At 35.3% G+C, this 23,348-nt stretch overlaps 1 protein-coding gene across 1 annotated transcript; it reads right to left on the bottom strand.

Moving 5' to 3' along the window:
- Positions 1–1,120: 1,120 nt before the first annotated feature.
- On the bottom strand, positions 1,121–21,726 carry LOC110466536 (WD repeat-containing protein 27-like). The gene is made up of 25 exons (XM_021523090.1): positions 21,165–21,726; positions 20,719–20,860; positions 20,199–20,323; positions 18,970–19,111; positions 18,450–18,574; positions 17,066–17,179; positions 16,735–16,857; positions 16,031–16,151; positions 15,376–15,580; positions 14,977–15,080; positions 13,886–13,980; positions 12,966–13,177; positions 11,516–11,598; positions 11,272–11,371; positions 10,047–10,142; positions 9,648–9,757; positions 8,020–8,109; positions 7,578–7,762; positions 7,139–7,272; positions 6,362–6,456; positions 5,558–5,679; positions 4,964–5,061; positions 3,416–3,518; positions 2,791–2,889; positions 1,121–2,518 (listed from the first exon to the last, which is right to left on the bottom strand). The coding sequence occupies exons 1-25, from the start codon at positions 21,309–21,311 to the stop codon at positions 2,459–2,461; spliced, it is 3,030 nt and encodes a 1,009-aa protein (XP_021378765.1). The 5' UTR covers positions 21,312–21,726; the 3' UTR covers positions 1,121–2,458.
- Positions 21,727–23,348: the final 1,622 nt, after the last annotated feature.

The raw sequence follows: 23,348 nt of genomic DNA, 5'->3' as shown, positions 1-23,348 counted from the left end.
ACATTTTGAAAGTACTGCATTTAGAATTTAGCAAGGACTTGATCGTGCATTGGCGCGTGAATTGAATTCGATGGCGACCTCATGCACTATTATACTATGTTTGGAAGGCAGTTTGAGGCTAGGATAAGTGCCAACGTTAGAAAGGGAGAAACTGTCATCGTGGTAATAAAGCCAGTCTGTTATATACCAGGTCTATGTACATGAGCATGCAAATTGCCTCGAGTTTCAATGTACTAACTTACAATGAGAGAAAAAAATAGATTTACGCTGAGAAAAGCGACACAGCAATGTTAAGGTGATTTAAGTCTAGGGGCAATTGACATTGTGCCCAATAATGTTTTCGTTGACGACTCCACTGTTGTATCTTTGCTGACTGACTTTCAAGTATTAATCAGAGTTGGAATTCACATCGGCAAATGAATAAGTAATATTTGGAGTAATGCACTTGCTCCCAGTAGACAGGCTAGCGAAGGAGGTCCAGGAATTCCGACATGGATCGGGATGTTTTGGCTATTACTACAATAAGAGTGATTCTATTCATGGTTAGAGCGTTTATATTAGCCGTTTGGATTCTTGGATCCATTAATGTAAGGCAAAAATACATTTTCAAGAATTTTGTATGCTTCAGCAAGGTTTGAATGAAATTATTCTGGATGACCTTGTCGCAAGATGATGTTAAGGAAAGGATAAACAGCTTCCAGGTCCTGTAAGCAGAGACAATAAAGGCTACATAGCAAGCAAAAACCTGCTAAAAAAATCGATGCTCTTGATTTCAACAAGCGTGACAAATACCATAACTCCAGACACATAAATTGCCAATTGCAGTTTTCAAAAAGAAATCATTTTAAATTTCAAGCAATTTTAACCCATGTGACTTGAAACTTGGTCAATGAAGTTTGTTTGAACAAATACCACAGCAAGCTACATGCTGAAAATCATTTCCCTAGATACCTCATGTTTTTTAATCAGAAAATCGAAGGGAAAAGTTGGCATCAGCTGGAGGATGGACATTGAGCCATGACACAAGTTTACAGAAATCATGTGATCTAATAGACTATAAAACACACCTGTTTGTTTGTTTTTAATTCTCTATAATACAAAACAAAAACAACAGTCCTGATCCGTTTTGCTTTCATTATGATTTTTTCAACTTTCATTTTTATTACAAAATCAAACTTTAAAGCAGAAAAATCACTTTAAACCTGCATTGAATAAATTATATTGCATATGATCACACATCAAGCTTTAAATATTGTAGTAGATTTCAATATGTATTGCTAAAGTGATTGACGAGTTGTAAAATAGACAAGTGTATACAAAAATATTACCTCAACAGAAATTTATATCATATATAAATACATGTATAGTACTTCAGCCTACTCTTACTTCATCCACTCTCATGCATGTCAATGCAGATACTCACTCTAACAGACATTTAATTCCAATATACTTCTATATCAATGCAGATACTCACTCTAACAGACATTTTATTCCAGTTTACTCCCATGCCAGTACAGATACTAACTGACGAAAGGTAAGGTTGTGTATATATACAGTTTTAACTAAGTTTGGTTTGGTTACAATGTATTCAAATGTTATTCACTGCCTCTGTTTAAAACTGCATCTGTTAAAAATTTAAAACATGGTTCAAATTGATAATTTTGAGCCTCCAGTCACATTTGCAACAAGAAAGCTCTACTTGAAACACATGCAGATCTAAGAAAACTTGAAATTCTCATATATATAATCAAAAGAGGTAAACTTAATGAGTGAAATTATAATAAAGTATTGATATTTTCATATTTCAGTTATTGAAGGCACAAATTGGTGATTTTCATTAAACAACGGTTAAACTAGACATATTACATAGATACAGAGGTGATACAATGTATGAGAATTTCTTAAAATGTTTCACTTCCTTTTTAAATTTTCATAATTTGAATATAACTAATGCAAAGTACTATCAAGTATCTAGCTGGATTAAAAACAATATTAGTACTGTCAGCCTAATATCTGGGTAGACAGGTCTCTGAACACCTTGACAGTCCATACCACTGGTCCTTGTATCCGAGTAGACTAGATCACAGTCACAACATTGACATCAAATGCTATTGCTATCATCAGATCATTATCACAATTTTTCTTATCTAGGTAGGAGGTAACTGACACTTTCCCACAGTCCAAGACAATTTGACAGTTAACACTTCAGTTCCTTGTAACTGGGTAGATTGTCTCGCTGTCAGAACACCTTGCTGGTCCATGTTGGTGTAACCTTGTATCTTGGCAGGCTACCTCACAGACAGAAAATGATGTGTGCAATCCTTATATTTTGTGTGGATAAGATCAATGTCAAAGTTGATGAGAAGTCGTAATAAATACATTATAACTTGTTCCAAGTCCTTGTGGCAGATAACCCAAACTCCAATACTTGATATGTAACACACCAACATACCCATTATCAGCTGGATAACTTGTCTGCATAAAGCACTAATTTCCCAGCCAAAGAACATGACAGAAGCTAAAAGAAAGAAAAAAACCACAAAATATGTGAAACATCCTTATAAGTTTGATAACATGTAATTGCAAGTCACAAGGTGGTTTTTTTTCAACAAATTAAACATTGCATTGTACACTCTTTCACACAGGTGCAAATAAAATACTGACCATGGGTCAAACTTAGGAACTTAATTTTGTGTAAAAAACAAAAAATTCTTAACTAAGGTGTTATGATTCATACCTGCGGATATTTGGTCAAATTGCTAGTTAAGTGCAACATTTGAATTAACTTACCTGTGGATATTTGGGGTGAAAAGCAACATCAGACACCACATCTGTATGGTCAGTCAGCTTGTGACAATACGTCCCAGTTCTGATGTCATAGATGTATGTCTACAAAATCAACCACTACTGTACACATGTGACTTTTTGTGTCTTTTTTGTATATTTCCTGCTTTGATAGATATGGGCCTACAAAAGCAAAACCTTTATGTATATAAACAACGGGCCCTTCATCACAAGGTCATACAATTCAAACAGTTTCAAATAGATAGGTATACATGTGCCAGAAGAGACACTAAGGTAAACAAAATTGAAAAAACCCTATACAAATGAAATGATTAATACTCTAAATGTGACAATTCATGCAATAGGTATTTCTTTTTCAAGTCTAAAATCTTCACAGGACAGGTCTATACATATAATTCAGTAGGGCTAAACTTTATGTCAAGTCATGATCATATGATCATGTATTGTTACTGTAGCATACACCAGGTTTTATTATTGCCATGAACGCCAGCAGGTCTAAATGAATTCTAAAACAGTTCATGTACTCCGTATCTTTAATAACAGTTCCAGCACTATACATATACTTTTTACAGAATTGTGATTGGCCCAACTTAGTAATTGGTTGACTTACTGATCTGTCTTCTGACCCCGTTGCTAGGTAACGGCCACAGGGACTGAGATCCACACCACATGGGTAAACTCTGTTTAGATGACCTTCATATCTCCTTACACATCTACAACAAATTATAATAGAACATTAGTTAGTGCGGGGTCAGTTCAGCAATGTATATGATTACTGACTAAACAACACACTAGTGATTCACTACAACGTTCACAACATCACTATATCATGATGTATTACATTTATGTGAAAATGATTTCAGAGATTACATACTTTAACATCTGTGAAATGTAATTGATGATATTGTTAAAACCTTCTCATTGGATCTTTATATATAGAATCAAATAAACAAACTAAACTAATGGTACTATAACTTAAAACAAAGAAGAAATTTTACAACATGAAAGTGTAATGATAAAAATGCATAAATGCTTCAGAAAAAATAGGGGATAATGAAAAATCTCCTTTCTAGAACTTTATGTTTTAAATATTACCGAAGAGTCACCTACTCCTCCTATTTTATCGTTTAAGTATGTACTACGATTCGAAGGAAGAGATAGTGGCTAAACCCCCTGCATATTGACCACAATGCAGAATGACCAACAAGAGGAGTGGAAAACCATACTTTGACTAACAGGATAAGAACCATGGAAAACAAGACTATGACTAACAGGATAAGAACCATGGAAAACAAGACGTTGACTAACAGGATAAGAACCATGGAAAACAAGACTATGACAAACAGGATAAGAACCATGGAAAACAAGACTATGACTAATAGGATAAGAACCATGGAAACCAAGACTATGACTAACAGGATAAGAACCATGGAGAACAAGACTATGACTAACAGGATAAGAACCATGGAGAACAAGACTATGACTAACAGGATAAGAACCATGAAAAACAAAACTTTGACTAACAGGATAAGAACCATGGAAAACAAAACTTTGACTAACAGGATAAGAACCATGGAAAACAAGGCTATGACAAACAGGATAAGAACCATGGAAAACAAGAGTATGACTAACAGGATAAGAACCATGGAAAACAAGCCTATGACTAACAGGATAAGAACCATGGAAAACAAGCCTATGACTAACAGGATAAGAACCATGGAAAACAAGACTATCACTAACAGGATAAGAACCATGGAAAACAAGACTATTACAAACAGGATAAGAACCATGGAAAACAAGGCTATGACAAACAGGATAAGAACCATGGAAAACAAGGCTATGACAAACAGGATAAGAACCATGGAAAACAAGACTATGACTAATAGGATAAGAACCATGGAAAACAAGACTATGACTAACATGATAAGAACCATGGAAAACAAGACTATCACTAACAGGATAAGAACCATGGAAAACAAGACTATCACTAACAGGCTAAGAACCATGGAAAACAAGACTATGACTAACATGATAAGAACCATGGAAAACAAGACTATCACTAACAGGATAAGAACCATGGAAAACAAGACGTTGACTAACAGGATAAGAACCATGGAAAACAAGGCTATGACTAACAGGATAAGAACGCGGCTCTCACCTGTTGGTACGGATGTCCCACAGTTTGATACAATCCCCTGCAGCAGCCGTCACAAAGAGGTTATACGCGTCTGGAGGATGGGAGGTGAAGGTGGATCCCTGGAAAAAACATTTTCAATTCTATTTAGTATTGACTTTGTTCTGATTTCATATTATTGATACTAAAGCAGTTTATTTTGCATTATGCATTGAATTTTATAAAACTACTTTGAAAATATTTGAGAAAAATAAACTCAGATTAGATATATTGAGAAATTACTACCAGGACAGTAACTTTCTCTTTATGTCATACATCATATGTCAGAGGAAAGCATAGAGAAAAATGTGACATGAACAGAAGAAGCTTTCTCTAAAAACAAAACCGTTTTTAATACAAAGTGTATTAGAGCAATTGCTTCAAATCTTGCTGAGTGTAAAAAGGGACTCTCCTGGTCATTACAAGTAAAATTACAAAAGTTTTTCAAAGGTTGAAGCCTGAACCAGATTCTATTTTAAGACACCGAAAACAGAACATGATATTTATATATTTCATGTCATTGTTTACAGTATTTGTTTATAGTTGATAGGACACTGAGTGCGTTACAGAAGTCCTCACCTCATTCTGACAGATGACATGGGCTGGCTTTGTGTGGACATCAGTCATGGTACGCACTGTCTGACCAACATTCATATCCTGTATCTCTATACATTTGTTAGTCCCAGCACACAGCACCAGGTCTGACCGCTTGTTAAGGAACGTTCTAGTTGTGTAGACTAACTGATATATACATTCGACATGTCAAAGGTCGTATCATTATTTTAAATAATCTTCATATATAAAAGGTATTTGTCCACTCTTGCAGAATAATGGAGTACAAGATGACCTTGTGCCCTTTATCCTTAAGGAGAAGGTCATGCATCCTGTGGTGTACAACATGTCTAGTGTGGTACTAACAACAGACTCCATTGGCCTGTATCACTCACCTGTTATTCATCTTAGACTGTAAAAGAAGCTCAACGACAAATTTGTTTAAATTGGCTAATTGTCATTACTTAACACATTATGGGTCTTTGGTGGAAGATTTTATTACTTTAAAATGATCATGATCTTGATTGAAAGATTTTTCACTTTTTTTAATAATTAGACCTTTAAAGTTTGTCTAGGTCATTCAAGGGAGTTTCATTTGCTCTGATCTATTGTTTTCATGAACACTTAAACTTTCAATACATTTTTATTTTTTATGAATAACTCGTTTAAAGATTGATCATGAAAACAGAATTAACTAAATCAATAACATTAAGTGTCAAAGAGTTTCCAAAGAAATGCCTAATTCCTATTGTTTTGTTTGATACTTCAATACAACAGGAGCTCGAGGCTGAGATAAATAATATACAACAGGGACCTTTGAGATAAGGATACAGGAGTAAAAACCATTGACTGCTGACAGGGCCGTGATTTGCTGCGTCTCCAAACTAAAACTTGTCACCAATTTGTATCTACTTTTACTTAGGTATCTACAAAGCAAACACGAATAAAAGAGTTTAATGCACATGTGTAGGTATACAAGTGATAATAGGTGGATTAATTGATAGAATATACAGGAAAACAGGTTTATAATACATCCCAGGATACTTCAGGTTTATAATACATCCCAGGATACTTCAGGTTTATAATACATCCCAGGATACTTCAGTAGTTAGTCCTCGGCAGCCATATCACCTTGTTCTGATAAGAAATTCTTTGCCACAAAAGTGCAATAAGTCTTTGTCATCAACAAAGATTTTCATTAAAGTCCCTTATTAATGGTTTACTGTATAACATTTCTTTCGTCTTGAACAGGTATCTAAATAACTATACCTGCATGTGATCATAAGCATCAAAGTGTTTAAGTTGTTTAATAAAAGTGTAGAACACTCTTTCATTGTGTTGTTACATTTTTGATTGCAAGTTAACTGAAAATTTTAGTACACTATCATGGAATACATTGTGGTTGTGTAAAATTGGCAGTCATGTTATACATCAAGTTACTGAATGAAAGTCACTGTGTAAGTATAGAGATAATTAACAGCTGTGTTGTATAAAACTGGCAGTCAACTTATACATCAAGTTACTGAATGAAAGTCACCGTGTAAGTATAGAGATAACAGCTGTGTTGACAGATCAGACTGATCAGGCTGAGTTTGTGCTCTGACTGACCTTTTAATGTCCTGTTTGGTGAGGTCCAGATGGTACTTGTACATGAACAATGTACTTCCTGAGGTGAGGAGAATAAACTTGTCCATGTAGTAGAAACGGCCAAATTTAACCTCCCTGGGGAAAGGAGGGTTGTCCTGGCAACATACCACAGAATTATACTTCAACACAACAAAACTATGATATACATGTTTTTTTATTTATGACATGATTGACTCAGTGATTCTACTGGTAAGATTCTTCAAACATGCTGAGAAATGTTCTCCAATGAACCAGTGATTTTTACTCTATATATATCTACCAGAATTGATGATGGTAACTTTATAATTTTAGACAAAAAAAAGGATGTTTACATCAATCCTCTGCCAACTGCTGTCACTGATGACTAAAATATCTCATTGCAGTGATATAGATTACTGTGAAGTTCTCATCTGACCCTGACCTTGCTAGGTTTCTGTGGCTGAGCACCCTCCTTGTCGACGGAGAGGTTGTTGGCGGTGGTGGTAAAGGTCATCAGAGGTTCGGCCCGTCCTTTCCCCCACACACACGCCGTCCTGTCGTCTGAGGAGCTGATCAGCCAGTTACTGTCGTGACTCCAGTTTACACACGACACTGTGTGGTCATGTCCTGTATTCACACAAACACATTTACAATAAATGGTACACCATTCTACGGCCAACAAGAATTTGTTCAGTTTTCATAATGTTAACAAAAACTTTTTGTAATAAATACGTTTTTCTCAAAAATAAGCAACAACAACAAAAAACAAAATTGGATCAATAAGTAGCAAGTCTAATTTGCATCAAAGGCAATCAAATATGGTTATACCTGGTCATGTTACTTCTCTGGACTTGGTCAGGGATTATTTTGTTATTGACACTTACCCACATAGCTAGATCCTTTACCAGTCAAAGGCATGGAAAACATTTGTGCCGACTTGTTGGCCAACCCACACGCCAGACTTTGACCATCATCTTTATCAAATAGAAAACCAAGGATATGTTTACATTCATTTCAAATCCAGGATTACTTGAACTGAAAAACATGTAACTTAAACTAACAAATCTTGGCAAACTCAACATGTGGTAAATATTTAAGCAGTCATAGCAAAATATTCTCATTAAATATTATATTGCACTACAAATATTTCCCTGCAAACTTTGTCGGCTCCATCTGTTGAAACTACCAGCCAAATAATATTATAAGATTCTATGCTTTTTGTTTTTTCTTCAGAAATTGTTTGACATATTTTTCCCTGTGACCTTGTAAGTAGGTCAATGTCATTTTCCTTCTCAAACTTTGTTAGCTCTATCCCAAAAAGCTACCAGCCAAATCTTATGAATCCATTCCTTTAGGTTCTTTAGAACAAATAAATTGTTTGAAATGTTGTTGACATCTGTGACCTTTAAAGTAGGTTGAGGTCATTTTCATTTGCAATCTTTGGTGAGCTCTATCCCAGGAAGCTACCAGCCAAATATTATAATTTTATGCCTTTCAATTATTCAGAAGAAGTCGTTTGATGTTTTTGACATATTTGACACCTGTGACCTTGAAAGTAGGTCAAGGTTATTTTCATTCTCAAACTTTGTTGGGCTCTATCTCAGGAAGCCAACAGCCAAATATAAAGATTCTATACATTTTAGTTCTCCAGAAGAGGTCTTTTGAAGCGTTTGACATATTTGACCATTGTGACCATGAAAGTAGGTCAGTAATTTTCATTCTTAAACTTTGTTGGGCTCTATCCCAGGAAGCCACCAGCCAAATATAAAGACTCTATACCTTTCAGTTCTTCAGAAGAAGTTGTATGAAATGTTTGACACATTCGACCCCTGTGACCTTGAAAGTAGGTCAAAGTCATTTTCATTCTCAAACTTTGTCAGGCTCTATCCCAGAAAGCCACAAGCCAAATATAAAGACTCTATACCTTTCAGTTCTTCAGAAGAAGTCGTTTGAAGAGTTTGACACATTTGACCCCTCTGACCTTGAAAGTAAGTCAAGGTCATTTTCATTCTCAAACTTTGTCGGCCTCTATCCCAGGAAGCCACCAGCCAAATTTGAAGATTCAATACCTTTCAGTTCTTCAGAAGAAGTCGTTTGAAGTGTTTGACACATTTGATCCCTGTGACCTTAAAAGTAGGTCAAGGTCATTTTAATGAGGAAAGTCTATAGCATTCCATCCCAGGTACCTACTGGCATAATATTATGACCCTGGGTCTTATGGAACTTGAGAAGAAGATTGTTTAAATTTTTAAACATATTTGACCCCTGTGACCTTGAACGTAGGTCAAGGTCATTTGAATGAGGAAACTTTATAGCACTCCATCCCAGGTACTTACTGGCCAAATATCATGACCCTAGGTCCTCCAGTTCTTCAGAAGAAGTCGTTCAAAAGAAAAAGTTGACAGACGGACGCCGCAAAAACAAATTTTGAAAATGTATTAGGCGTTTCTTTTTCAAAAAGGGCCTCCAACTTCATTGCAAAATAAAGTAAATAAAATCACAGCAAAAGTACCAGAGAATCGGACACAGTGGATTGGTGTTGGACGTTCAGCAACATTTATCTTGGTCTGTAACACTGATGGTGCGGAACAGTCAGTTGGGTACTGTTTCTGGTTCATCTTCCTGTGTAATTAAACATATAGCACCTGTACAAATAGAACACCTCTGTATAAAGGACACCAGAGAAACACCTCTAGATACAGGACACCTCAGTATAAACATTTCTCTAGGATATACCAGGTTTCGGTCTAAATATGATTTAAAATGAATTTATATATTTTACATCAATTATTTAACAAGTTATTTCAACTTATACTAATCACCATTGATGGCCTTGATGTATTATAATTTAATACCTGAAATTCTAACTGTTTTTTAGAATGGTAAACTGATCATTAGCTTATAAACCTACCCAACAACCGATCCAGATGAGGCTGATTTGGGTAGTCCTCTGCTGGCTGCTGAAGCACTACTGGAGAAGTCTGTCCTTGGTTTAAACATAGTGTTCCTACAATAGCACCACACTAATTAATTATTTATTAGGATTAATTAGGTCATTATGGACGCAGGCCTGTATCCTTTATGTCCATATTAACATTGTACAAAAACTAGAATTGTATGTTCTTCAGTGCAACGGCTACATATAGAATCACTGTTCATTTTATGTAACAAAACAGTTGGTTTTCCAGTGTTCGTCTGATAATATCTCAAATTATTATCAGTATCTGCATTAATAACACCTTGGGGTTAAGGTGGCAGAGTACAGTAGAAATGGCTTGACCCTAAAAATAAAGGGCATGTCTCGGATAAACATGGATAGCGGATTCATCCTGCACAACACACCTACATATATGTATATATTTATAAACTACATTTTGAATAGGTGTTTTTTAGAAGAACATTTTTTTTCTCCAAAAAGTAATTTCCCCAGATTTGGGACTTCTGAAAACCATGGTTACCACATCAAAAAACACCAAAATATGCAAAAAATCATGATTTTTAACCCAGAATTTGACCCCCGCAAGTAGAATTGTTTTTCTTAAAACCTGTCTGAAATTAAATATCGCCTACTCGGTAACAGAAATACTCACGTTTTAGCATAGGTCATTCCGGTGGATTTTTCACAATATTTACACATGTGCTGAGTACAAAAATAGACTACCTGAAAAGCTAGCTTTTGTTGTGTAGACACAGATTCGTAAATGCCCAAAATTGTAGTCTCAAACCAAATTCGACTTTTCTTTTTTTTAAATTATGAAGCCCACATAGTCCACTTCATCATGTATATGCCAATTTTAGTGCTGATTTTTTTTTTAAATTTTGATACATGTTATATTACAGGGGTTATTCATTGTATAAAAATATCACCCATGGCCACCGTACGCTACTGTACTCTGCTACCTAACTGTTCCATCAATTGACTACTCGGTAGCTAAAGAAATGTTTCCTTCTATCCAGACCACTTTGCTTTTTAAACATCTTTTTTGAATGGTTCTACTTAAATTGTCCATCTCAAAAAAACGTTTTGTTACTCTACTGTCATATATATTGTTCACTATTTTAAAGCATTTATCATGTCTCCTCTAGTCCTGCGGTGTTGTAGCGTTGGGAAATTTGTGAGACATATATATATCTACCTTGGAGAGGCAGTGTATCCCGAGGACTTGACGTTGGTTTTAAATGTCAGTGGCTGATCTTCAATACGTTGTCCAGGTTTCTTGTTTGGAGTTAGATAACCTAAAAATCATATAATTCACAAATTTAGCAATGTATACGTTATATGAAGTAACTGAATGATTTCTTTTGTTTCTTAATTTATTTTTGACCTTTCTACAACTACAGTAACTAGATATTAAGATTACAGTAATCAATCACACAAACCTTTTTGTTTCTTTGTCCTTGTGTCCTCTTTCTGTTTAAATACAAGCTCAGACCTAAGGGGTGAGTTTTCAGCTAATGCAACACTGTAAAATGTATCAGATAATTGTTATCTTAAAATCCTAAAACATCATTTTAATATGCATGTGCATGTCTTATAAAAATCATAAACTACATGTGTGGACACCTACGCTAGAATTTTTCATTGACATATTGCTCAAAGTATATATGTACCAAGTTATTATTGAAGTACATTTTACAAATAAATAATATCTCTATCACCAAAAGACTGTGACCAGTTGATGATTGAATGCCCATAGATAGTGACCAGTTGATGATTGCCCATAGATAGTGACCAGTTGATGATTGCCCATAGATAATGACCAGTTGATGACTGCCCATAGATAGTGACCAGTTGATGATTGCCCATAGATAGTGACCAGTTGATGATTGCCCATAGATTGTGACCAGCTGATGATTGCCCATAGATTATGACCAGTTAATGATTTACCATAGACCCATACTATGAGACCAGTTGATGATTGCCCATAGATAGTAACCAGTTAATGATTGCCCATAGATAGTGACCAGTTGATGATTGTATGCCCATATATAGTGACCAGTTGATGATTGCCCATAGATAGTGACCAGTTGATGATTGTCCATATATTCAATCTAATTAAAATCAGATCTCTCATTACACTACGTTATCTCATTACACTACATTATCTTATTACACTACATTACTCCATAATGTAGAGTAATGAGAGATCTGATTTTAATTAGATTGTCCATATTTTGAGACCAGTTGATGATTGCCCATAGATAGTGACCAGTTGATGACTGCCCAGATTGTTACCAGTTGATGACTGACCATATATTCAATCTAATTAAAACCAGATCTCTCATTACACTACGTTATCTCATTACACTACGTTATCTCATTACACTACATTATCTCATTACACTACATTACTCCATAATGTAGAGTAATGAGAGATCTGATTTTAATTAGATTGTCCATATTTTGTGACCAGTTGATGATTGCCCATAGATATAGTGACCAGTTGATGACTGCCCATAGATTGTTACCAGTTGACGACTGACCATAGATAGTAACCAGTTAATGGTTGACCATAGATTATGACCAGTTAATAATTGACCATAGACCCATACTATGAGACCAGTTGATGATTGCCCATAGATATATAGTGACCAGTTGATGATTGCCCATAGATAGTAACCAGTTAATGATTGACCATAGACCCATACTATGAGACCAGTTGAAGATTGTCCATAGATTGTGACCAGCTGATGATTGCCCATAGATTATGACCAGTTGATGATTGACCATAGACCCATACTATGAGACCAGTTGATGATTGCCCATAGATATTAACCAGTGTATATAGATTCATTGTATACAGATTCCTGCCCCTAGCTGGATACTCACTTGGAGAGAACAGTAAGTTCATCTGCTTTCTGGGCCATAGTAAGTAAGTCATTTGTGTCCAAACTGTTCACCGCCCATGAGGGTAAGTTAGATCCCTGCTCACTGACCTCCAAGTTGTCAAGGTCAGAGGTCACCTCATCTACAGCCGAACCATGACACCACTCCAGAATATGAACTGTGTTTTGAAAATGGCCGCAGACAATACACCAAAGCTATAAGATAGTAGAAAATTTCATGTCACGCAAGTTCTTCAATATTTATTTTTTTATTAATTTAGTCTCTGCTTCACTAATGTTGAAGAGTTGTAGTTAGCTATACTAATAAACATGAAGGTATAACAAAACAGACAATTAAATGTACAAAATAAAGTTGCATTCGTTATTATTAGGGGCATTAATTAATACTTCATGCTATTTTTTTTTTTATACTTTTTCAGTTTTCAGAAACCTACAAACTTGTAATATCACTAGAGCGCAGCTTCATTATAGCTTGGCTGTGCATTGTCACTTCAAAAATGTTTTGTGATCCATTACAATAGTTTAAAATGTATTCATATGAATTATGATATATTGCCAAATTTCAAAATAAATACTCCATATCTGTGCTTAAATTTTTTATTATTATTTTTTTATTAGAGGGTGTTGTTTGAATCTATGGTAATATAAGTAAGCAAGTAAAGAAAGTAACAATAATCAAGAGACATTCACTCACAAGTCGTAACTGTTTTGAAGATAGAATAAATGAACAAATACTGAATTTGATTAATACTGTAAAATATTATCATTTACAATTAAGAATTGATTTATTGAATAAATATGACCTATATGTGTATATTATTGTATTGTTATAGCTGTATTCCTAAAAACAAAAACCAAGAAACTTTTAATGTTGCTTCTTATCCTATAGCAAGGCTGACAAACCTTTTGTACATTGGCACCCTGAGAAATGTAGACGGCACCTGCAGCATTTATAGACACGTTCTCTGTGACAAGTCCATTGTCAATCTGTACTGGATCTGTGGGTAAACCACGACAAAAAGTAAGACAATATCATTAAGTATCATAGTGAGAAAAAGTACAGAACACACTTTGTTAGTGCTACAAGTTGAGGTTTAATAGAACCTAGAACCTATAACTGAGTGAGGTCGGGTTATCTCAGTCGATGGCTAAGATTCTGAAACATAATCCCAACCTAGGCGTAAGTAGAGCTGAGAAAACCTGATCTACCTTGATCTTTTTCTTGTACCTTTTAGTTCGAAAAAGTATTAAACTTCGCTGTGGTTTACAAGAATCTCATCCAGGGCTTCAAACAAATATTGTCTCTTCGCTACTAAAGCTATGTTTATATGCTTCCGTGTAAATAATGTAGTCCGGCCTTACAAAGAAGATAACATATTTCAGTGTAAAGTTGTTTTTTTCTACACTTTAGGGAATCTAACAACATCAAAACAATACATGTAACAACAAAACAGAATATTCATAACACTAATGGGTGTTTTACCTTAAAAACAGTAAGGAGTAAAAACTTTGCAACAATAATATAAATTAGCTTGACAACAATATTGAGTGTTAATAATTAATTACCTTGGCAACAGTTAGGGGTGTTACCTTGACAACAGTGAGAAATGTTACTTAGACAACTGGAGTGTTACCTTGGCAACAGTAAGGAGTGTTACCTTGACAACAGTGAGAAATGTTACTTAGATAACTGTTAGGAGTGTAACCTTGGAAACAGTTAGGAGTGTTACCTTGACAACAGTGAGAAATGTTACTTAGATAACTGTAAGAAGTGTTACCTTGGCAAATGTAAGGAGTGTCCCCTTGACAACAGTGAGAAATGTTACTCAGACAACTGTAAGGAGTGTTACCTAGACAACAGTTGGAAATATTACTTAGACAACTGTAAGGAGTGTTACCTTGGCAACAGTAAGGAGTACTGCCTTGACAACAGTGAAAAATGTTACCTAGACAACTGTAAGGAACGCTACCTTGGCAACAGTTATAGATATTACCTTGGAGGTCCCAGAATTTACACACATCCAGTGTCTTGGCATTGATTTGAATCATGGCTCCTGTGGTCCCCACCACCAGCATAGGACTGGAGCTCAGAAGGTCTCTGTGGTAATCCATCAAGTCTTATCATTTAAAACTGTACATTTTATTTGGGATACAACTAAAACGTCATCTTATAGCACCATCCTTCATACTTCTGCTATTTTAGTGATTGTTGTAGACTCTAATACGTTCTTTTCTTAAATTTCCTATTTTGTGTGAACAGTTCAGCAATTTGATAATTTATTACTCAGAAATATATGAAAGTTTTTAAAAGTTTTTAAAGACTTCAGTCATGCAACAGAGGAATAGTAAAAGAGCAAACACTTAACTTAAATGTACATGTGTAAAGTACCTACTGTACCACGGTGCTTTTGTGTTGTAGAAACACAGGCTTTGATGAGTTATCAACTTCAACGCCACCTTGTGGCAGAAATGTGAAGTAAAGGCCTAGAACTGAGCAGCCTGCCTCAGCTTCGTCTTCCAAACTTTGGTCACCAACCGGCTCCATCTCATTCTGGTCAACCCTCTTCCATGTGGGCTTACTACTGATGGTCACTGGACCTGCAGGTTTTCAAATTCTCAAATTAACAACAATTGCACCTAGCTGATTTGTAATACAGTGTTTTAAAGATATCCAGTTACAAACATATGTAGACTTTTTCAAAGTATTCATGACACGCCCAATATTTTGTTCTGGAAATAATGTATATAACAAACATATTTTGTCAATGATTAGAAAAAGGTTTTAGACATACTACAAGCCTAACTTCAATGTCTACACTTGACTATATGGACGGTGTCACATGATTTAAGAGAGTTACAGGAAAGTTGCTTTGAGCACAAAATCCAGGCTCGAGCATGAGAATGGTTTCATGAATATGGGCCCAGAATATTGTTTACTCCCATCTCAATGTTATACATGGATTGCAGAATTTATAAACACAGCTTTAAATTAAATATTTTACACTACAGACAAGCTGATAGCTAGCGAGTATGTTTTGGTGGTTGTACCTGTTGGTGACGATGTTGAGGAATACTGCTGGGCAGTCTTCTGTTTCCTCACAATTTTGTCAACACCAATTTGATGAAGCTGCCTAAACCCCTTTCCATCTGTCAAATCAAATACTCGCACCTAAACATAAAGAAATAAGAAACAACAAATTCATTATATAATTCAAATTACAATATCGTTTCCCCCCATTACAAAGGACTGATAAAAGAATTTAACAGAAAAATACAAAACAATATATGTCTAATACAATGTAGTCTTGCTTATTCCTTACATGAATTTAAAAGAAAAAGTATAAACAGGAATGAATGATTATAAATAAATACTTGTGATCAATCTTTTATTTTATAGCTAAACTTTCTCATCTGTTGCCTATATTCAATTCATTAACTACAGTGAACAGCTAAAACTATGGCATTTTACATGTTCATCAAATTAGTGTCTGGTTTCTGTATTTGTACTTTGTTAGACACATTATGATTTGTCCAGTTTCTCCACAATGTTTGGTTCTTGTTTCCTTTATTAATAAAAATTGGGACTGATGTGAGGAATGTGTCATGTTCAACATGTACAGTACTATTTTTTCCCAATATCTTATGTTTTGTTTTAATGATTTGAAACCATTCTCCTCCCAAATTGACAATAAGGCACTTTCTGGTTTTACACTTGTAGCACAATTGATAACTATGTTTTATAGAATATCTACCTGACCATCAGCTGTTCCTATAGCAACCTGTGGCTGAGTGAGATTCATGGCCATGCTGATGAAGGGAGAAGCTGTGAGGATCGGAGACTGATAAATCAGGCTAAAATCTTCTATATTCCACACCTCATCAAAAAGAAATGGTTTAATGTCAAAAAGTGAATAGATTCCTGTATAGTCAATTAGTCCTGGTATATACTGTTTCTTTTCTATATGTTATAGTTACTATATGTTTAGATTAATATTAGGAGAACAAGCATTCAATATTTTGATCGGTTTAAAAAAATACAACTAACTAACCATTGTGCCATTTTTCCCACCAGGAAATATTTACCTTAAATGTTCTGTCCTCTGATATGGTGACCAGTGTGGCAGAATAGTGTGGACAGAACTGGGCACTGGTCAGTTTGCTAGTGTGACCCTCCACTGTGGCTACATGATGCTCTGTCTGTAAATTATCAAACAACATTCAGACAAAATGGAGAGGAATTCTGTCAATCTATAAATATCTAACCATGTGTCTTCCAGGCAGCCAAGATATATAGTAAAACCCTGTTGTAATGCCACCCGTTAAACTGCCAAACCTGCATACCGCCATTTATTTACTCAGAATGGATTTCCCCAACATGAATGCACCCGTTGTAACCCCACCCGCATACCGCCATCATATTTCCAAAACAAATGGTTAAAATCACACTATTTTGACCTCGTTAGATACCGCCAATTTGAGTACAGGTATACCCCGATGACAGGAATGTTAGGTACATGTGGACATTGTGTTGTTACACGTGACTGCCGACTTACCAGGTAATCAGCTGTATGTTTTGCATGCTCAACAATTTGATACATTAAATTACAGTTTTGAAAAAAAACATATTCTGAAGTTTATTATTAATTTTTTTAATTTAAGTTCAGTTGGTGTGTAAACACTTGGGTTCAAAACGCTAAACCTGATATACCTCCAAACTTGTTATACTGCCAAAATCACAGAGGACAGAAGGTGGCGGTATAACAAGGTTTTACTGTTTATATATCCACCAATATATATACCAGGTACCCAATGAATATTAAACACAGAAACAAACAATGCAGAACATACTGTTCAACACTTTAATTATGTAGTTTTACATAGCTAAATTTGTTATACTCCCAGCAAATAATAAATGATAAATTTTAAGAAGATATTGAAGCCTTTTCCAATATTGGCAACCTTGAAAGTAGGTACACTGTATTCATTTATTGATAGAAACTTAATGTTGTATAGCACTTTACCCCTGGTACATAGTTACTAGCCATATATTGAGATTGATTTCTAGTACTTTAGCAATAGGATTTTAAAATATTTTTACCCATTAACCTCAGATAATGCCTGCAAAATGTGACCCATCTAGCACTTCAGAAGACTTTCAAAGATTTTTTATTTTTAATAGCCTTAAATAGGCTAATTATGAACAAACCAACCTTTCCAACTCAAAGTTGATTTTATCTTAACACATACACATTATCTTCATAGCATATCAAATTACCTTGGCTATAATATATATTAAACCTGTAGGTTTTGAAATTTTGACACATGCATCCTTGAAAGTACTCGGGTAGGCCAAGGTCACTTGTATCAGTATGATAAAACTTTATGGCACTTTATAGAAGTTGTGTACCCATTTACCAGAATATGCATTACTTAACAAGATAAATTGTCAAATCAAACTGAAACTTACACTGGCATCCAAGATGATGACATCTGCTCCACAACAAGCAGCCACAAGTTTGTCATCAGGACTGAAGGAACAGTAGTGGATGTGTCCGAGGGCTGTTCCGATGATCTGACCACGTATCTGCATCCCTGAATACAAACAAGGATAACATATAACAGAATCTAATTTGGGACATGAGTTGTACAGGTATTCATATGTGAATCAAATAAAAGTATAGGTAGTATCATGATGGCTGGTGTTTGATAATTCATTATATCATTTACAACAAGTTAAGGACACCAAAACAATTTTGCTTAAATATGCAATAATGTTGCAGACCTTAAAGTATCTGTAGATAGGTAGCGGAACTGGACTGGGTCAACTGCCTGCGACCAGGTAGCTCAATTGGTTAGAGCGTTCATCAAGAGTTTGGAGGGTCCCGGGTTCGAACCACAGTCTGGCCATGCATTTTTCTGCTCCTGTTACATATGCATAGGTGACAATCACAGACCCTGTAACTAACAATTAGATCTACAACAAGTACCTTTGTCAACCATCTGGCGTGCCTTTAACAGGTTCCACACTATCACATAGTCCTCTGCAGCTGAACAAAGCAACTTTGGGGAGCTTCTACTTCCTAAGGAGATACTTGTCAGTATTTTCCTATGACCCTCCAGTTCAAGAGGCTACAATGAAAGAATGAACATGAAAAACTATTGATNACTGTACAGATTACATGTAGTCCATGTACAGATTACAGGTAGTCACTGTACAGATTACAGGTAGTCACTGTACAGATAACAGGTAGTCCATGTACAGATTACAGGTAGTCAGTGTACAGATTACAGGTAGTCCATGTACAGATTACAGGTAGTCCGTGTACAGATTACAAGTAGTCCATGTACAGATTACAGGTAGTCCATGTATAGATTACAGGTACAAGTCCAGGTATAGATTACAAGTAGTCACTGTACATATTACAGGTAGTCACTGTACAGATAACAGGTAGTCAGTGTACAGATAACAGGTAGTCTNAAAATCACAGAGGACAGAAGGTGGCGGTATAACAAGGTTTTACTGTTTATATATCCACCAATATATATACCAGGTACCCAATGAATATTAAACACAGAAACAAACAATGCAGAACATACTGTTCAACACTTTAATTATGTAGTTTTACATAGCTAAATTTGTTATACTCCCAGCAAATAATAAATGATAAATTTTAAGAAGATATTGAAGCCTTTTCCAATATTGGCAACCTTGAAAGTAGGTACACTGTATTCATTTATTGATAGAAACTTAATGTTGTATAGCACTTTACCCCTGGTACATAGTTACTAGCCATATATTGAGATTGATTTCTAGTACTTTAGCAATAGGATTTTAAAATATTTTTACCCATTAACCTCAGATAATGCCTGCAAAATGTGACCCATCTAGCACTTCAGAAGACTTTCAAAGATTTTTTATTTTTAATAGCCTTAAATAGGCTAATTATGAACAAACCAACCTTTCCAACTCAAAGTTGATTTTATCTTAACACATACACATTATCTTCATAGCATATCAAATTACCTTGGCTATAATATATATTAAACCTGTAGGTTTTGAAATTTTGACACATGCATCCTTGAAAGTACTCGGGTAGGCCAAGGTCACTTGTATCAGTATGATAAAACTTTATGGCACTTTATAGAAGTTGTGTACCCATTTACCAGAATATGCATTACTTAACAAGATAAATTGTCAAATCAAACTGAAACTTACACTGGCATCCAAGATGATGACATCTGCTCCACAACAAGCAGCCACAAGTTTGTCATCAGGACTGAAGGAACAGTAGTGGATGTGTCCGAGGGCTGTTCCGATGATCTGACCACGTATCTGCATCCCTGAATACAAACAAGGATAACATATAACAGAATCTAATTTGGGACATGAGTTGTACAGGTATTCATATGTGAATCAAATAAAAGTATAGGTAGTATCATGATGGCTGGTGTTTGATAATTCATTATATCATTTACAACAAGTTAAGGACACCAAAACAATTTTGCTTAAATATGCAATAATGTTGCAGACCTTAAAGTATCTGTAGATAGGTAGCGGAACTGGACTGGGTCAACTGCCTGCGACCAGGTAGCTCAATTGGTTAGAGCGTTCATCAAGAGTTTGGAGGGTCCCGGGTTCGAACCACAGTCTGGCCATGCATTTTTCTGCTCCTGTTACATATGCATAGGTGACAATCACAGACCCTGTAACTAACAATTAGATCTACAACAAGTACCTTTGTCAACCATCTGGCGTGCCTTTAACAGGTTCCACACTATCACATAGTCCTCTGCAGCTGAACAAAGCAACTTTGGGGAGCTTCTACTTCCTAAGGAGATACTTGTCAGTATTTTCCTATGACCTTCCAGTTCAAGAGGCTACAATGAAAGAATGAGCATGAAAAACTATTGATAGTGTTGACATACTAATTATACATGCAGTAGGTTTCAATTGTGGATGTGAATACAATCGCCTTCTAGATATGCACAAGGTTATATACTGTCAAACAGTAGATATTTTAATGAAATTTTGCAGAAAATGGGTGTGGGGAGTTGAAGTACCTGCTCTCAATGAGAATTTCTTATAATGGAAATGTGAAAAACTGTTACAATGTACTTGTATTTCTTCATTATTGTTTAAGAATTTAATGGAATAACGTTTGACATTCGAAACAATTAAAACCTTAAAAGACAGGTGTTGCAGACTCCAGACACCGACGGAGCAGCGTGTATGGGGTATGGCCAGGTATAGCCCGTCCGTTGCCAGCTGAGTGTAGGCAGGGTTGAAGGCCGCCCTCACACTTTGTATGTAACGAAGCTCCGGGTCCATGTTATATGTAAAGATGTATAACCTCTTTCAACAGGCCTTCTTTTATTTAGGAGTTAATGTCTGTCCGTCTCGCAAACGTCGGTATTGAAAACGATCTTAACAAACCGATTACGTTCTATATTGTTTCACTCGTTTTGCTTTAGATATATAGGCCTACATTATTGCGATACTGTAGTCTACCGATGGTAGTCCTACAGCACCATCGTACTTCGATGTACTTTATTGACTTGTAGCCCCAGTTCATATTCTGCTATATTTTAAGTACATTTGACTTTTAATTAAGACGTGTTCCTATTAAATTAAATAAAACAGTTAAACACATTTCCCTGTCATTTGTAAAATACTACATCCTAGTTAGCAAGTGATACAGCTGCAGTTTCATACTGAACATGTGAAGCGTCGTAATCGTCATGGCTGCATGATGCCGGTGTTAAGGGGAGGTCACTCTAGAAATACATTTTCTACATTAAGGTGGCGTGCTCTTGAAATATTGTCGTCTGTCCTAATATCAAAAATTGACAACACAAGTTTGATTACACTCCACATAGACGAAATACATTGTAACATTTGTAAGAAGTTTCTTAATATATTTAGAAGTATTTAAATGATTTGACATTTTACCCTTACATTTTTTGTGGCTGTGACCTTGACATTGGGGTATGCTTTTGAGAGCTATATTTGACCTTTGACCTTTTGCTGTAACTCTGACCTTACAGGTAATTATCAGGGAAGTTTTGTAAAATTAATATCAAGCCATTCAGAAGCTACACACCACAATACTTGGGACAGATACTCGGACACACACACATGGCATTCCCTAATAAATTGTAGTTCCCCTAATTTATAATGCGGAACTAATTATTCATGTGTCCTTCTCATAATAATAAATGTTGTGCTCAATACATTTAATAGATATAGTAGGAAAAAAGCAATAAAACTTTGAAAAATTAGTGTTTTATTTGTAATCTTACACAGTAAATAACATACAATCACAACCCAACACAAGGTAACAAAGCACTTTAGTTTTCATGTAAATATCTGTACATTTCAGAAGCACCTACCTGTAAATATCTAGACTATGCAGAAAACATACATGGTAACAATACTGCAACAAGAGGAATACAAAGTTGCTTGGATGGTGAGAATCTTTTTTTAAATCAAAATTTAAGATATTTACTACTTCCATGTGATCACTGCTGGTAAGCAAAAAAGTCATTTGCATCCTGTTTTTATGTGATAAACATAAAATAATCAGTAACAGAATAGTACAGTATTGTCTCTACTAAATGATCCTACAGACTTATCTTGGGCTGATCTGCTGTTAAACTAACTATTTATCTTTGATCACGCTGACATGTTGTAAGCCACAGATACATATTATGACACAGATTTTATTTTGACTGTAGGACTTACAAAATCCTCTGCTGTCAGCTCAATACGATTTGAACACATTCTGACAAGAGCATAGACATACAATGTACTATCGAAGTGGTTAATTGAATAACATGAATCATTAAAAGTTGAGGTGAAAGTAAATGCATATACACACGTATTCCTAATTAGAGGAATTTCATGTCATTACAGCATTAATTTGATAATTCATTATCAGAAAGTATATTCAGTTCATATTTAACCACAGGTAGATAATAAAATTGGTTCTCTGCAATTATAGAGTATCAGTTGGTTTCTCCAGTGATAGTGTAGGCAAGACTCGAAAGATTTGATAGTTCTTGATAACATCATCTCTGGTGACAGGCTGTTCCAGATGTCAACATTTCTGTGACAAAATTAATTCTTTCTCATGTTTTGGCACGTTTTATCTTTGAATAGTTTATACTCATGATCCATTGTAACAGAATTGTACAATTACAACCTTCATGTCAGGTTCAAATTCTTGCGTTACCTAAAACTACCTTCAGTTCATCACCTGGATATAGTCCACACATAAACTACCTTCAGTTCATCACCTGGATATAGTCCACACATAAACTACCTTCAGTTCATCACCTGGATATAGTCCACACATAAACTACCTTC

This window comes from Mizuhopecten yessoensis, unplaced genomic scaffold, assembly GCF_002113885.1.
Source record: "Mizuhopecten yessoensis strain PY_sf001 unplaced genomic scaffold, ASM211388v2 scaffold11135, whole genome shotgun sequence".
NCBI classification, from domain to species: Eukaryota; Metazoa; Mollusca; class Bivalvia; order Pectinida; family Pectinidae; genus Mizuhopecten; species Mizuhopecten yessoensis.
This window is presented reverse-complemented; position numbering and strand designations above follow the sequence as displayed.

Bases quoted from the DNA above. Each gene is read 5' to 3' on its own strand.
- LOC110466536 (XM_021523090.1), bottom strand. From the start codon at position 21,311: ATGGACCCGGAGCTTCGTTACATACAAAGTGTGAGGGCGGCCTTCAAC. The intron at 15,581-16,030 runs GTACAACCACCA...GAAAACCTGCAG, and splicing joins CTCAACATCGTCACCAACAG to GTCCAGTGACCATCAGTAGT. The intron at 15,081-15,375 runs GTAGGTACTTTA...GGATTACCACAG, and splicing joins CACAAAAGCACCGTGGTACA to AGACCTTCTGAGCTCCAGTC.